General features: G+C 47.4%; 2 protein-coding genes across 2 annotated transcripts in view; both read left to right on the top strand.

The window, feature by feature from the left end:
- The first annotated feature begins 3286 nt into the window (after nucleotides 1–3286).
- LOC126649738 (proline-rich protein 2-like) lies at nucleotides 3287–5407 on the top strand. Its single transcript, XM_050334147.1, has 2 exons — nucleotides 3287–4709; nucleotides 5045–5407. Exons 1-2 carry the CDS (start codon nucleotides 4407–4409, stop codon nucleotides 5210–5212), a joined length of 471 nt encoding a protein of 156 aa, XP_050190104.1. The 5' UTR covers nucleotides 3287–4406; the 3' UTR covers nucleotides 5213–5407.
- Nucleotides 5408–5707: 300 nt separating this feature from the next.
- The window catches only part of MAML2 (mastermind like transcriptional coactivator 2), a 209409-nt gene continuing 201996 nt past the window's right edge, over nucleotides 5708–13120 (top strand). Inside the window, exon 1 of the mRNA XM_050334141.1 lies at nucleotides 5708–6217. Within this exon, the coding sequence (XP_050190098.1) occupies nucleotides 5822–6217 (396 nt within the window). The 5' untranslated portion in view covers nucleotides 5708–5821. The remainder of the gene's footprint in view (nucleotides 6218–13120) is intronic.

The following is a 13120-nucleotide window of genomic DNA, read 5'->3' as shown; positions in this document are numbered from 1 at the left end:
ACTTGTTCCTGCAGGCACTTTTTTTTCCAGAACAATGTTTTTCTGTTGCTAACAGAGATCCAAAAGTATCCTGCTGAAGTTTCTTGTTAAAAAGTGCTTCCGTAGGTTTACTAATCTTATGTGTACTATCACCAGTGGGACTAAGAAAATGCTTCAAATTTACATCACTGATTTCTATTTCAGTTAGAAAGAGATATTTGATTTGATTTTGCAGGGGTTGATATGATGTTTGTGCGTATAGTTTCTCTTAAACTCTGATATTCCCCTCACTGAGATTGGAGGAAGTGATAAGGTTTTTGTGGCTGTTGTTTTACCTGAAATGTTTCTGCAAGACAGCAAATGTGAAGTGTCATTACATCATGTTTACATTTGTCTTCACCACAGGAAATGAAAATATTGTTTAGAGAGTAAATATGTAAAAATTTAGATCAAATTTTCCAGGTCAGTCTGTAAATGCTAGTGCTTGTACAGCATGAAGCACAAAGAGGACTCTACCCCCTGAGGCTTTCTATATATAGAATTACTCAGTAAGAATATTTCTAGCAGAAAAAAATTGTGCAAGTATCTAACGATGGGAGAACTCAGAAATCTGAGCAGTCCTTCATGCTTTTTTTTCCCCATCAGAGAAGCTGAATGGAGTTAGGAGGTGAGAGAATAAAATGTTTGCTCCGATAGGACATTTTAAATTGTCTTTAGTGTTAATTTTTGAAGCAATAGCTCTAATTAAGATAAAGTACCTGTCTTAATGGAACAATGAAGAGAGCTCAGTATGTGATTAGACTTGGCACGGGTGATTAATGATCGTACTTGGAAATTACTTTAGTTCCTGCAATGTTTTGATAATCTGCTCTAGTTTAAGTTCTGTAACTCGAGACAGTGATAATGATGAAGTTCACACAAGGTATTTATGCACAGGATCAGGCTTACCAACACGAGGTACTTCTGGGACAGAAGGCCCTTTTTGGTCTACATTCTGTCCAGTTCTTGCAGGGAAGTATGATAAGAAGTGATTTTTGTCCCTGTGTCCTTCAGGTTTTGGAAAGAAAGTAGTTTGCTAACAGTAGATAGCTGTTACTGTTACTTTTTCGACAGTGAAGGCTTCTCCTGTTTCCAAAAAGGAGCTATTTTTAGCAGTTCCGCAGGCAATTGCAGGCAATTCCCATGCTTAGCTCCTCTAGTTTACTTTTATTAGGATAAATAAAGACTTCTGGTTTTATCCTTCTGTAAGTCTGTCTGAATAAACAGAGTGAGTGTGCTAGTGTACACATGTGGTACAGAAGCGCATGTAAATACAATACCACTCCAAGAGAAATACCTACCACACGCAAAAGAGACTTTAAAAAGATGACTTTCTGATTCTGCATTGAGAAGAAAGAGATACCAAGTTCTAATCTGCGTTTAGAGATTAGACAAAAGAATGTAAAAAATATGATCTACCAAAATTATATTGAAAGAACCTGATAATAATCACTTCAGTGATTCCTCTTCCCTGAATAGTTTATGTGAGTTTTGTTATTTGTCTAGGTAGTAAGTGATGGCATGGAGTTTTGGGGGTTTTCCCCTGTTGTTTATTAAATAAGCTGCAATCATAGTTTCTTGAGATTGCTCTGGGGATTATATTCTTATTTAAAACAAAACAAACAAACCCAAACAACAACAACAAAACCAACAATAAAAACAAAACAAACAAAACCAAACAAGCCCCCGAAAGCAGTGTGTTCAAGATGGCTTAGTTTACAGTTTAAACAACTGCAGTTGCATGCACCTTGTACCCAAAATTTAAGGATAAGAAAACTGACTTGAGTGCAGTCAGACTCTGTCTCAAAGTTAAGCAATTTGCAAGGTAAGCAGCATGATACGAGCCTGCCTAGCTAGGAATACCCTGGGAAATACGTGTATGTGTAACTGTAGGCATTCAAAACAGCCAAGAACCCTCACTGAAAAGCAAATAATGGAAATGGTTGAAAATTCAAAGCTCCAAGTTTGCAAAATCCTCCTCAGGATTGATATTAAGCCATTCCTGTGGAGTTTAATACATCCTTGAAGCAATTTGATGCATGATTTCTAAACATAAGGTATGCACTCAAGATTTTGGGTGACATAGGTTCAGCTCAATCTTTTTGTTCCAATTTTTGTAAAGTTATTACCACAGTGGGATGTCTGCCTGTGAACCCAGCACAAATAAGTGCTTTGCTGATCTGGAAGGGGCTGCCAGCTTGGGAAACTCAGACTTTCAACAACAGTAGGGAATTCACAAAGAAAAAATGCTCAAGCATGACAGCTCATGTGAGATTACAGTATCATGTAAAAAGGTCCCAAATCAGTGTCAACAGAAGGAAAAAAAGTAATTCATTGTTCAGGTCCTGTTACATTAAACGTTTTATCCTGTGTGTGTTTAGTAGAATGCCTGTAAACACAACGCGCAAGGGATGTTATGATCAAGTTAGGAACAGTTTGCTTTTAAGAAAACTGACAACAACCTATCCAAACCCGATGGTGGTATCCAGGGGTGGTGGCATTCGCCAGGGTCTTCCGGACAAAACATGTAAAGCCGAGGGACGGCTTTGGGGTATTTCCTGCTCTGAAACACCAGGGGCAGCATTTGCTGCGGATTAAGCGAGCGGGACTCGCAGCGCAGCCCCGCAGCCAGCTGCCTCTCACCCCGAAAAAGAGAGATCAAACCACAGACCGAGCGAGATGCTGTTTGGCAAAAAAGTGAATCTTAAACCTCTCAAGTTAAAATGAAAAAAAAAAAAAAAAAGAAAACCTTTGTTTTGAAGGCTCAGTAATTGAGTTCTACAAAATCTTGTAAGAGAGAGAACTCATCCTAGCTGCCTTGGTAGCTTCCGGAGCAGCACTATGGATTTCATATTCCCACAGCCACTTTGAAAATCCCAGCCAAGCTGTCATTTAAAATACCCCTGTTTATTCTCCATGAGATTGGTTTGTTACTGTTGCACATGTGTTCTGTGACTGACCCTCCTAAACACAGCAATAACATTGAGCGGTAAAGAACAAATAAAAGCCTAAGTGAGGCCTGAAGCAAAGGTAACATTGTCTATTATTTTACAAACATTATAATTTCATTTTCCAGCTGTGCCAACCCATTGTTTTCAACAGATGCAAGTAACTGCTATGTATCAAATAATAACCCACTCTTCCTCAGTTGTTCAAGGTTAAACAAACAAACAAAAAAAATCTCTTTTTCCTGTTAGCAATAATGCCTTCCTCTGAAGGTAGCACATCCCTAAGACCGCTACCCCAGACCTCGTCCCTCAGCAAAGACTCAAAGCCTTTGCAGAGGCAAACATGAGTCTGAACATGCTGGGGGCTCAGGATCTCACTGAGCCAGGTCCTGGAAACTCACATGTTGCAGCAAACCTTCATGCAACAAACATGAAGGTTTGTTGCAACGTGAAAGAGATGGGGGTCATGAAAGCAGGGGCTTTCATATTTCCCATATGTCCAATGCTGTGTATCTTTTATAGTTTGGGGAGTTCTCCAGGAATGTGTCATTTCATCATTAGCATTCAAAGTATTTATTTACGTGACCTTGGAAGGCAATAAAACCACCTGAGAGGGTTATCGTCAGCTCATCCTCAGCTTAATGCTCTCAGGTATGCTGTGATGAAATTGTGCATTTTTCTGATTCGACCCATTGCAGAACTGAATGAGAAGATGCACCCATGTACCAAGGGCTGTAGCTTAGTACAAAAAGACGTTAGAGGATTTCCATCAGGGATGTGTGTCTGCGTGCTTGGGGGGCCATTTTTATTCCCAGAGGGATTTGGGAATTTGGCTAATGCAGCCACTGTAGTACAACAGCATATTGCTTTAATAAAGGCGGCCAGCTCCCAGCTATTTCTGCATCCTCCTTCACAGCTCACCTACAGCAACACGCAGAACCTGACGGCTGCCAGTGCCAGTTGCAGCAAGGCCAGTTCCACGGGCCAGATCTCGCAGTCTAAAACTGCCCTGCTCTAAATAGAGGAGCCGGGCGAGAGAAGCACCAAGGCTGCGGCTTTCCTGGGGAGAAACCACAGTGCCGGCGCTACGTGACTTGCCCCGGACACCCAAGAAGCTCCTGTCAGCGCGCGGAGCTCCCGCATCCCGAGCCTGACCTCGTGTCGTGCGCTCGTCCCGTGCATGCGAGCGCCCTAGAAGGCACCGCTTGTTTTTCTACCGTCCGTTCCAGAGAAATCCAGCTGGTAAGAGGAGCGCAGCGCCGTGATTTATTTGAGAACTCACTCCCTCGTACTCGCCTGAAGGTCTCGCCGCCGGCAGAAGAGGGAGAGCGCGGGAGGCTGCGCTTCTCGGCGGCCGCTCCGCTCCGCTGCGCTGCGCGCCCGGCTCGGCACTCAGGTACAGAGCGAGGAGGGGAGCGGGGATTTCCTCGGCTTCCTCCCATGCACATACCTCCCGGAGAGCGGCGGCGGCAGCCCGACTCCCCTCGGCGGCCGCTGGGAGGCTCCGCGCATCGCCCCGGCCGCGCTCTCCCTCCGCCGGTGACACCCGCCCCCCGCCCCCGCAGCGCCCCGCTCCGCGCCGCGCCGCGCCGCGCCGCACCGAGGGGCCGCGGGCAGCGCCGGCACCGGCAGCGCCGACAGCCCACAGGCAACCACCCGCCCGCCGAGCCGGGCATGGAATATACAAAAACACAAAGGAAAAGTGGCCGCTGGACTGTTCTGGGGGCAAAATGCTGGAAGTTTGTAAGTGCAACTCTCCGTTTGTAATTACTGTCTGAAGAGGGGCTGGGTGGGTTTTTTCCCCCCCTCCTCTTCCCCTTTCCTCCTCCCCTCCCTCCTCCGTGCTTTTCTTGAAACTGTACTTGAAACTATTCAATATCTGGGAGTATAAGGGAAAGTACGCGAGAGGAGCTCTTTGCCTGGGTCCGTAGCTTTCGGCTTAATGCTAAGGGGGGAAATGAGCACTGAAAGCAATACGGATTTACCCAGTGGCTGGATTAAGTGAAGGCGAAGCGTGGTCTGGAAGTCCACTGACTGACATTGTTCCGGACCGGGGGATCCGTCTCTCTGATTTTCAGAGGAACTACAGTGTAGCGGCAGCCAGCCGGACACAGTCACACGCCGGAGAGTGGCCAGCAACGAGCGGGCGAGAGAAACGAGAAAGCACAAAGACTAAACTAACCCGAGCCGCCTCCTCCTCCTCCTCCTTCCCCGGCTCTTTATTTGCACATTTACTAAAGACTTAAAAAAAAAAAAAAAAAAAAAAAAAGGAAAAGGAAAAAAAGAAAGAATCCCCCCAACAAACCCACTCCACCAAACCTACGGGATTTTTGGTCCGCCGGGGGTTTCTCCGCACCGCCGAGCACGGCAATGCCTTAAATTTCCACTTCAAGGAATAACCCCCCCGCCCCGCGCCCCCGAAATAAAATAAACCCAATAAACCTGCCAAGTCTCACTCATTCCCGAGGGAGAACTCCTCCGTCCAGGGATTCATTTTGGAAGCAGAGGCTCGCTTTATTTTTTTTTTCACCTTTCTCCCCCGGCGGAGCCCCCTCCGTACCCCCTCCCCGGGCGCCCCTTGGCGGGGCTGCCTGGCCCCGACCCCCGCCCCTCCTGCCGGCCGATGCTGGCGCAGCCCTAGCGACCCCCGCCCCCGATCTGTCAACCCCTGCGGGCCGTCACCGCCTGGGGCCGGGCGGGGTGGGCTGGGGCGCGGGGCTGACCGCCCTCCGCCCCGCCGCCAGCCCCCGGGCTCGGGCTCCCGCCGCTGCCCCCGCCTCTCCCCGCCACCCCCGCCCTCCTCCATGCGGCAGTGAGGACCGACCCATCCGGAGGGCCAGGACCGGCAGCCAGCGATGGGCGACACGGCTCCCCCCCAGGCCGCGGGGCTGGGGGCCGGGCTGCTGGGGGGGGGCCCGGCGGCGCCCCGGGTGCACAGCGCCATCGTGGAGCGGCTGCGGGCCCGCATCGCCGTCTGCCGCCAGCACCACCTCAGCTGCGAGGGGCGCTACGAGCGGGGCCGCGCCGAGAGCTCCGACCGCGAGCGGGAGAGCACCTTGCAGCTCCTGCACCTCGTGCAGCAGGGCCAGGGCGCCCGCAAGGCCGGCAAGCACCCCAAGGCGGCCGCCGCCGCCGCCCCCTCCGCCGCCGCCGGCGCGGCGCCCCCGGACTACCACCAGCACCTCCTCGGCAACGGCGGCATCAACGGGGAGCAGCCGGCGGGGGAGCAGCGCGCCTCGGCGCTCCTGGCGGTGAGTCACAGCGCCCGCTGCCGGCGGGGAGGGGCGCCGCGCCGGGGACCCCCGCTCGCTCCCCCGGGGCGCCCGCCCTGCCCGCACCGCCCCGCCGTGCGGGGCCAGCGCCGTGCGGGGCCAGCGCCGTGCGGGGCCAGCGCCGTGCGGGGCCAGCGCCGTGCGGGGCCAGCGCCGCGCACCGGCACCGCGTCCGCGGGCAGCCCGGCTCGGCACGCCGGGCCTCCCGCACCCTGAGGTGGTCCCTTGCCGGGCGCTGGACCCCCGCCACGGCGTGGAGGGTGCGAGGAGCGCTGGGCAGGTCTGCCCCGGCGCCGAGCGGGGGGCGAGTGTGCGCCTCGAAGGGATTTTGGGATTGCTTGGGGTGTTTTCCGTTTGGTTGTTTTTTGTTAGTTTGTTTGTTTCTTAAATCGTGTTGTGGTCCTAAAAGCCTCTGCCATCGCCCTGCCAAGGCGGTGACAGCTGCATCCCTGAGGAGGGCACCGGCGGCCGGCGCTCTCCGCGCGTCCCTGGGCAGGGGTGAAAAGTAGCGCTAAAGTATCGCCCGTGTTGAGAGTTGCCCCCCCGCTGCCCCTCTTCATCCCGTTCATCAGAGGTTTCAGGCATCTATTTTCGCTCAGTTCGCGGCCGGGCCCCTCGAACTCGGATAGCGACTCGGCCCGGGGCAGTGGTCAGTGCCGAGAGCCCTGCAGGTCAGCTCCGAGCTCCGGCGTCACCAGCGATGTTCGGGTTGTTATTGTCACCCAGTGTGTTTCGCGGAGCAGAGTTACGAGAGTTTTCCAGGCACTGCCGCTTTGTAAATGATACGTTGACCTTTTTCAATTGGAAATTGCTCCGAACATGTCAAGGAGGCGAAGCCGTGTCTCCTCTTACTTATTACGAGCAGTCAGCGCCCCACGCTTTTGAAGGCGTATGCTGCGCTGCGCTGCGCTGCCTCCCTCTAATTCTCGGCACACATGCGAAACATTGAGAGAGGAATGACTGCGTCCTGATAGGCCCGTGGCTGCTATTCGAACAGCTGAAAATAGATCGCTCCCTCTGCTCCAGACATCAAACTTATCTTTCTTAGTGCCTGACGTATGCTAAGACGGTACCTTTGTGGTCGTTTCTCCCTTCTTACCCGGGAGTTCGCTGCGGTGCGTGGATCGACGTTTGGGGCTGCGTTACTCAGCATCATTTGTGAGGGTGATGATGTAAGCGTTAAATGCGATAACATTGTGTCCGAGGGGAGTTTAGGCGCTTCGACCTGACTCAATGTTCAGATTAAATCTCCCACATTCCTCCTCACAATCAAGAAAGCCATTATCTTATTTTTCCAGTGTGTATTAATGTAGTGCTTTGCACTTGCTTTATGGGAAAAAAAACCACAAACAACTTTTGCCTAATAATGTATGTCCCAGAAAAAGTCACTTTCTGGAATCAGGGGACAGGCCTATGTAGGTTTTTTGTTGTTGTTGTTTTGTTTTCAAATTTTTTTTACTAGTTGTTACTATTATTATGAAATATCTGGAGACAGCTGTTTGAAAATGCTAAATGAAAAGCCTCCAAAGAAAATATTGAAAGATTTTCATGTCCTAAGTGCAGAGAGATTGTGCTTGTTTCTGAAATACCACTAATAACTGTTAACCTGCTCCTTGCTGGAGATGCTGTGCACGGCCCTCGCTCCACCTTGCATGTTGCGTTACGTCCCAGAAAACTCCACACACAGGTGTCCTTGACAAGCGAAAGGTCTGACCAAGTCCCCATTGTTTTTGCATGCTAGCGGTCAGTAATCCTGCTGACAAGGTGTGTGACTTCAGTGAGCATGACGTTTGGGGCCCTGAACTGTGTTCCGACACTGAAGAAACGCTGGCTCATGAAGCAGCACTGTTGTAATGATATCACTGCACATCGCTGATCCTCCCACTCTGTGCTTGACACAGGAATTCCTCATTTGGTGCTGTGGTCAGACTGCCTAATTAAGAAACAGAGAAAGGCAGCAGTTCAAAGTCACGTCTTTGTGTCATGGAAATACATGTTCCCCTTACCAAGAGCTTCTTAGAACATTGTTGCAAATATTAAAAAGGAAATGCAAAATGCACGTGTCTAAGTGGGATGAATTCAAGTGGCTGAGGGTCATATATCAGGTAGTACAGCATTGTGCTCCTGTTCTTGAAAACTCAGAGGGCAGGAGTGGACCAAGAAATAATAGGGTCTTGCTTTTCCTTCAGCCACAGCTGGAGAAGGAATTTGCTCTGCCTGTTATTCCAATGGTACTTGAAGAGGAAGGACAAGGCAGACTAAGCCTGTTGCCCTGTGCATTATAAATGGGTGGCAAGAGAACAATCTCTAAGCAGAATTCATCCTCTGTGGGGTGTTTCCCAAGAGGAAATCCAGTGGAAGCTTATACACACTATTCCTCTAATTCCAGATTTTTTCCTCAGAGCACATCTGACGTGCACAGGGTCCCACAACAAGGGGCAGCTCTGAGCTCCAGTTGTGGCAGGTACAGCTTTGGCACAAGGAAACATAAAGACAGGAGTGTTGGTGTGAGTCTCACATTGAGCATGTGAGACCGGACACCTTTCTGACTCCAAGGTGAATGTAAAGTTCCACCTGCCTTGGTCTAAGTCCACCACGTAAAAAACCCCACACCTCCACGCAGATAAGTGCAAAGGCAGTCATAACTCTCATTGGGGCATTCTGGCTATCAGGACACTCTTTGCAAAACCCAGGGCTGTTTCTTTTGCTTTGCAGGTCCCACTGCTCTTGTTACATGTGTGCCTGCAATTTTTAGTGGCATTGGATGGGTCATTTACACAGTTGGACTCAAGAGTAAATATTTGACATTCAGTAACATTTGAAACAACGTACACTTGAACATATCAAAGAGCTTAAAGTGATTATCTGACATTGTTGATACTATTATTTGATAATTATCTTTTCCCAGTGGAGAGTTTAAAACTGGCAGAAGAGAGAGTTTTTAGCAGGGCTTGGTTTGGGCTTAATTTGACAGTGCTACTTTGCTTTTTGAGAAAGTATCTTTGGCAGCAGCATTTACTAATTGGAGATTGGGGATCAGATTTTTTAGCTGGACCAGTGGATGTGGGTGTGTGTGAAGGAAAAATTTATTGTTCAGGACATGGCTAGGGAAGCTTTTTTGCTTTCTGCCTCCCTGCATTTTCCAAGAGCTGACATTTGTTTATTTATACGGTGGTGTTACTTTTCATGGTGCAGAGTGGAACAGATAAAATATTCTGTCTTTGTTTTATACATACATCTATATGTATGTTATGCCCTCCAGCACTTAGCTGTTTATACTATTTATATTATATATAAACAGTTAGCTCTGAAGGGCATTCCTCAGTGGCTTAAGCACTGAACTGGTAATACCGAAGTTCTTGTGCTGCAGTTTCAAGTCTCCATCAGTCAATTTGTTCCATCGTTCTTCTGACTTAGGCTGAGTCCTGCTCATTTTGCTCTGTGCAAGCCGAGAACTCTGTCTCATGGGCACTGTTGTGTTATTCAGGTCAGGTTCTTTCATTGCAGCCACCACACCGGTGGCTGTGAGTGTATTAAGGGATGTTTGTCATCAGTCACAGGTGACTTGTTCTACTTTCACCTATCTCAAAGTTGTGCTGTATTTGTCATTATAAGAATTAATTTAAAATAATAATGAAATATATTAGTATTTTCTGTACTTGGAAAAGTGACTGTGAAAGGGGTCTGCTCCTCAGATGTAGTCTGCAAGCAGGTGAAAAAAAGAAAAGGGAAAACAATCCCATAAAGGTGATGTATCCAAGAAAGAGGGGAATGTGTTAATTGTTCCTGCTCCCCTAAATTCTCATCAACAGCTGTACAAATCTAGAAGAGTCAATGGGTTTGTTCCAGTTCCCTGAGGACCTCAGTGGAAAACAGTGTTGCCTGACTGGTATCAAGAGCCAAGGTTGACTTGTAAAACCTCAATTTAGGCAGTTATTTTATGTGGAGATCCTGAATTAATTTCCTTAGGACTTTTTTTTTTTTTTTTTTTTTAATGATCCACACTGTGCTTGCCGAGGTTTGGCCTCATGTGCTAGCATTAAAGATCCCTGAGTATTTTTAAAGGAATGACTGTGCTGTACTGTCTTTGCCCAAGTTTGCACTTAACCCCTCTCCCAAGCTTTTTGCTGTGTTTGCTAGTTGACTGCCAGGGTACCCTGCAAAAATACCTTCATTTTCTGGTTGTGGATGTATGTAACTTTTGGAAGTGGTCTGAAGCAAGCAGTATAAAGTGACCAGCTGTGTGGTGAAGTGATGTTACAATATAGTGAGCACAAGTGGATTAAAGCACAAACCATCCTGCAAAACTAGAGTGGGATCTTGTGCCTGACAAAGTTTAGTGCCAAAGCAATGAAATGTTCTGTTTGCGAGGTGAAGGACCACTGTCTGCTACTTGGGCTTCTGCAGTAGTGAAGCTGTGTTCTGATAAAGCTAATTTATGTAGCCAAGTCGGGTAAAATGAAGTGTTACATTGTCTTTGTGGGTAGAAAACATTGATCTGCTGTCATGGGCCCTCTGGCCTGCTGGGAGAAATTTGTTTAGGATGGACATGGGCGCTGTTTAAAATCTTTGTTCCCCTCAGCCATGAGAATGTTTTCCAAACTAAAATCAAGAAGATTCCTTGGAAGCTGCATAAAAGCTATATTTAATGAAAAGTTCAGAAAGTGAATTTGTTAAATTTACACTAGTGTAGGAGCCTCTTCAGCCTTCGCACTCCCACCAAATCATTTGCCCCATTTAAAGCTTCTTAGGCTTTGAATACATCTAATGAAAGTCTCCTCCATTCTGAAACTGTTTATACAGGCTGTTTCCACCACCAAACTTGCTGTAGGTAGTGAGCAGAGGAACAGTGTCTCTTACTGGACTTGATGTGCTCTCCAAGGCCAACTTGAGCACTTTTTAACTTTCCTGGCTATTACTGCATGTTCTCTGATAGAGTTCTTGCATCCCCTGCAGTACTCAAATTGAGCCCCTTGTCTGTAGCGCCACAACAAAGGAAAGTGATATACAGCTTCTGTTTGTCCTGTGCTGAGAAGTGTGCCTCCAGCAAAAATGTTGGCTGCTCTGTGGGGAAATCTGAACCTTAGAAAAGCATGTCTGAGTCAGAGAAGCTGTTTTGCAGAAACTTTGACTTGCATCACTATTAGTACTTTCCCCTCACACTGCTTGCAGAAGGTGTATGCGAGGCTCAGTTAGGTTGCAGTGACCAAAAAATCCCCAGCAGCTAGGTTAGTCAGCAGGTTAAGAAAGGCCACAGCATGCCTCTGTTCTTCTTCCTAACTGCTGTCAACAGTCCCTTCTACCAAGATACCATCTTCACAGTCTTGTAGTCTGCCTTTCTCATTAAGTCTGTTGGCTTATGAAACTGAAACTTAACCATGTCTCATTAATGGAAAAGAAGTGTTCCATCCCGGTCCCTTTGGCAACTTTGGGAAGGGTAGTATCTCCACTGCTCCATTTATATTGCCCTTCCTATGTGGTATAAGAGGAGCTGGATGCTGGCAAGCTGCTCCAGCTAACAAAGCACTGATACAGAGGTGTCAGCTCTGCCAGGAAGTGTCTCTGTGACCTTGCACGTGTCCCCTGCTGTGCCACTATTTCTCCTATAGCCTTAAGCTCTTCAGGTGGCACTGCCTCACTAGCACATGGGACCTTGGTTTCTGCAGAAGGCTCAATTCTACATGATAATGACCTAATAGCATCACATCTATGGAGTTCAGGCAGGTGATTAAAGCAACCACTATACAACACTTTGGAGGGTACAGAATCAGCTCATGGTGCCTAGAAGAGCTTTAGGCGCCTGGCTTCTCTGAAGAGAAGAGGAATAAGGTCTTTGCTCTTTAACTTCTCTCCAGTGTCCATATGTCAGCATTCCCTTGGATGCCTTCCCAGTGGTGGTACTCCCAGCAGCAGCAGGATGAGGCTGATGGGATTCATGACAGGTCTTTGTTTGCCATGAATCTTAATCCGTGTCTGTAAACCTGAAACGGGTCTTACCCATATCACACTGCTTCAGTTTGGAACAGCTTTGAGCAGTGAAAAAAAGCAGTGGTCTTGGCTGCAGAAAAGGAGTTGAATGAGATTTGGATCACATTTTCAACTTAACAGTAATAAGAGACAAATTTTTTTCTGGACTTTTTTCAGTTTGTTTTGTTTGTTTATTTGTTTGTGGGGTTTTGTTTTTGTGGGGTTTTTATTTTTAAACAAAAGTATAAACTATTATGTCCTGGATTTCCATTGGAAGGCTTCCCATAGACACTTGAGAGCCAACTTGTGAATTTGTTATACCTTGTCAGGTTCTTACAAAGTATTATTAGATGCAGTTTATCAGCCCATAATTGTAATGAAGTGGTAACACCAATACCTAAAACAAAATACCTGCAACCCTCAAACAACAGTCTTTAGGTGAGCATGCTGTAAACTAAAAAGTCAGTGTTTCTACTCTGACTCTAGGATCTATTCAACAGATTATTCCTGTTATTTCATTTCCATAAACCTTGGTTTCCTTTATGAAAGGTACTATTTATCATCTTTGTAAAGTGCATTGAGATCTGGGAGTGAGTTTTATGGCTCAGAAGAAATTCATTATTGATGGAGCCTATGACAGGAGTTTTGAATGTTTGTGTTTGCAAAGCCTTTGAGGTGCATTCAAATCACATTTTCAGCCTTTGACCCACAGATATAAGTACTGGAAATGCAAACCTGACTGAGTATTTCTTGCTTTACTTGCTCTTGGTCCTGCATCATTTTGTACTCAAATTAGTCTCCCAATTAAGTTGTCTGTGTCCAAGTTTCATGTACTTGATGCTTCAGCAAACTGGGAGAAAAGTGGAACTGGAACTGAGATCATATACGCTATTGATCAGCTAGCTCTCTGTGAGG

This window comes from Myiozetetes cayanensis, unplaced genomic scaffold, assembly GCF_022539395.1.
Source record: "Myiozetetes cayanensis isolate MyiCay16 unplaced genomic scaffold, myiCay2020 scf5-8, whole genome shotgun sequence".
NCBI lineage: Eukaryota > Metazoa > Chordata > Aves > Passeriformes > Tyrannidae > Myiozetetes > Myiozetetes cayanensis.
Note: the sequence above shows the minus strand (reverse complement) of the source record. Positions and strands in the feature narration are given on the sequence as shown.

What these genes read in the sequence shown, in the direction of transcription:
- LOC126649738 (XM_050334147.1), top strand. Translation starts at nt 4,407, where the DNA reads ATGCACATACCTCCCGGAGAGCGGCGGCGGCAGCCCGACTCCCCTCGG. An exon ending in GGGCAAAATGCTGGAAGTTT is followed by an intron (nt 4,710 to 5,044) that starts GTAAGTGCAACT and finishes TCTGATTTTCAG; the next exon opens with AGGAACTACAGTGTAGCGGC.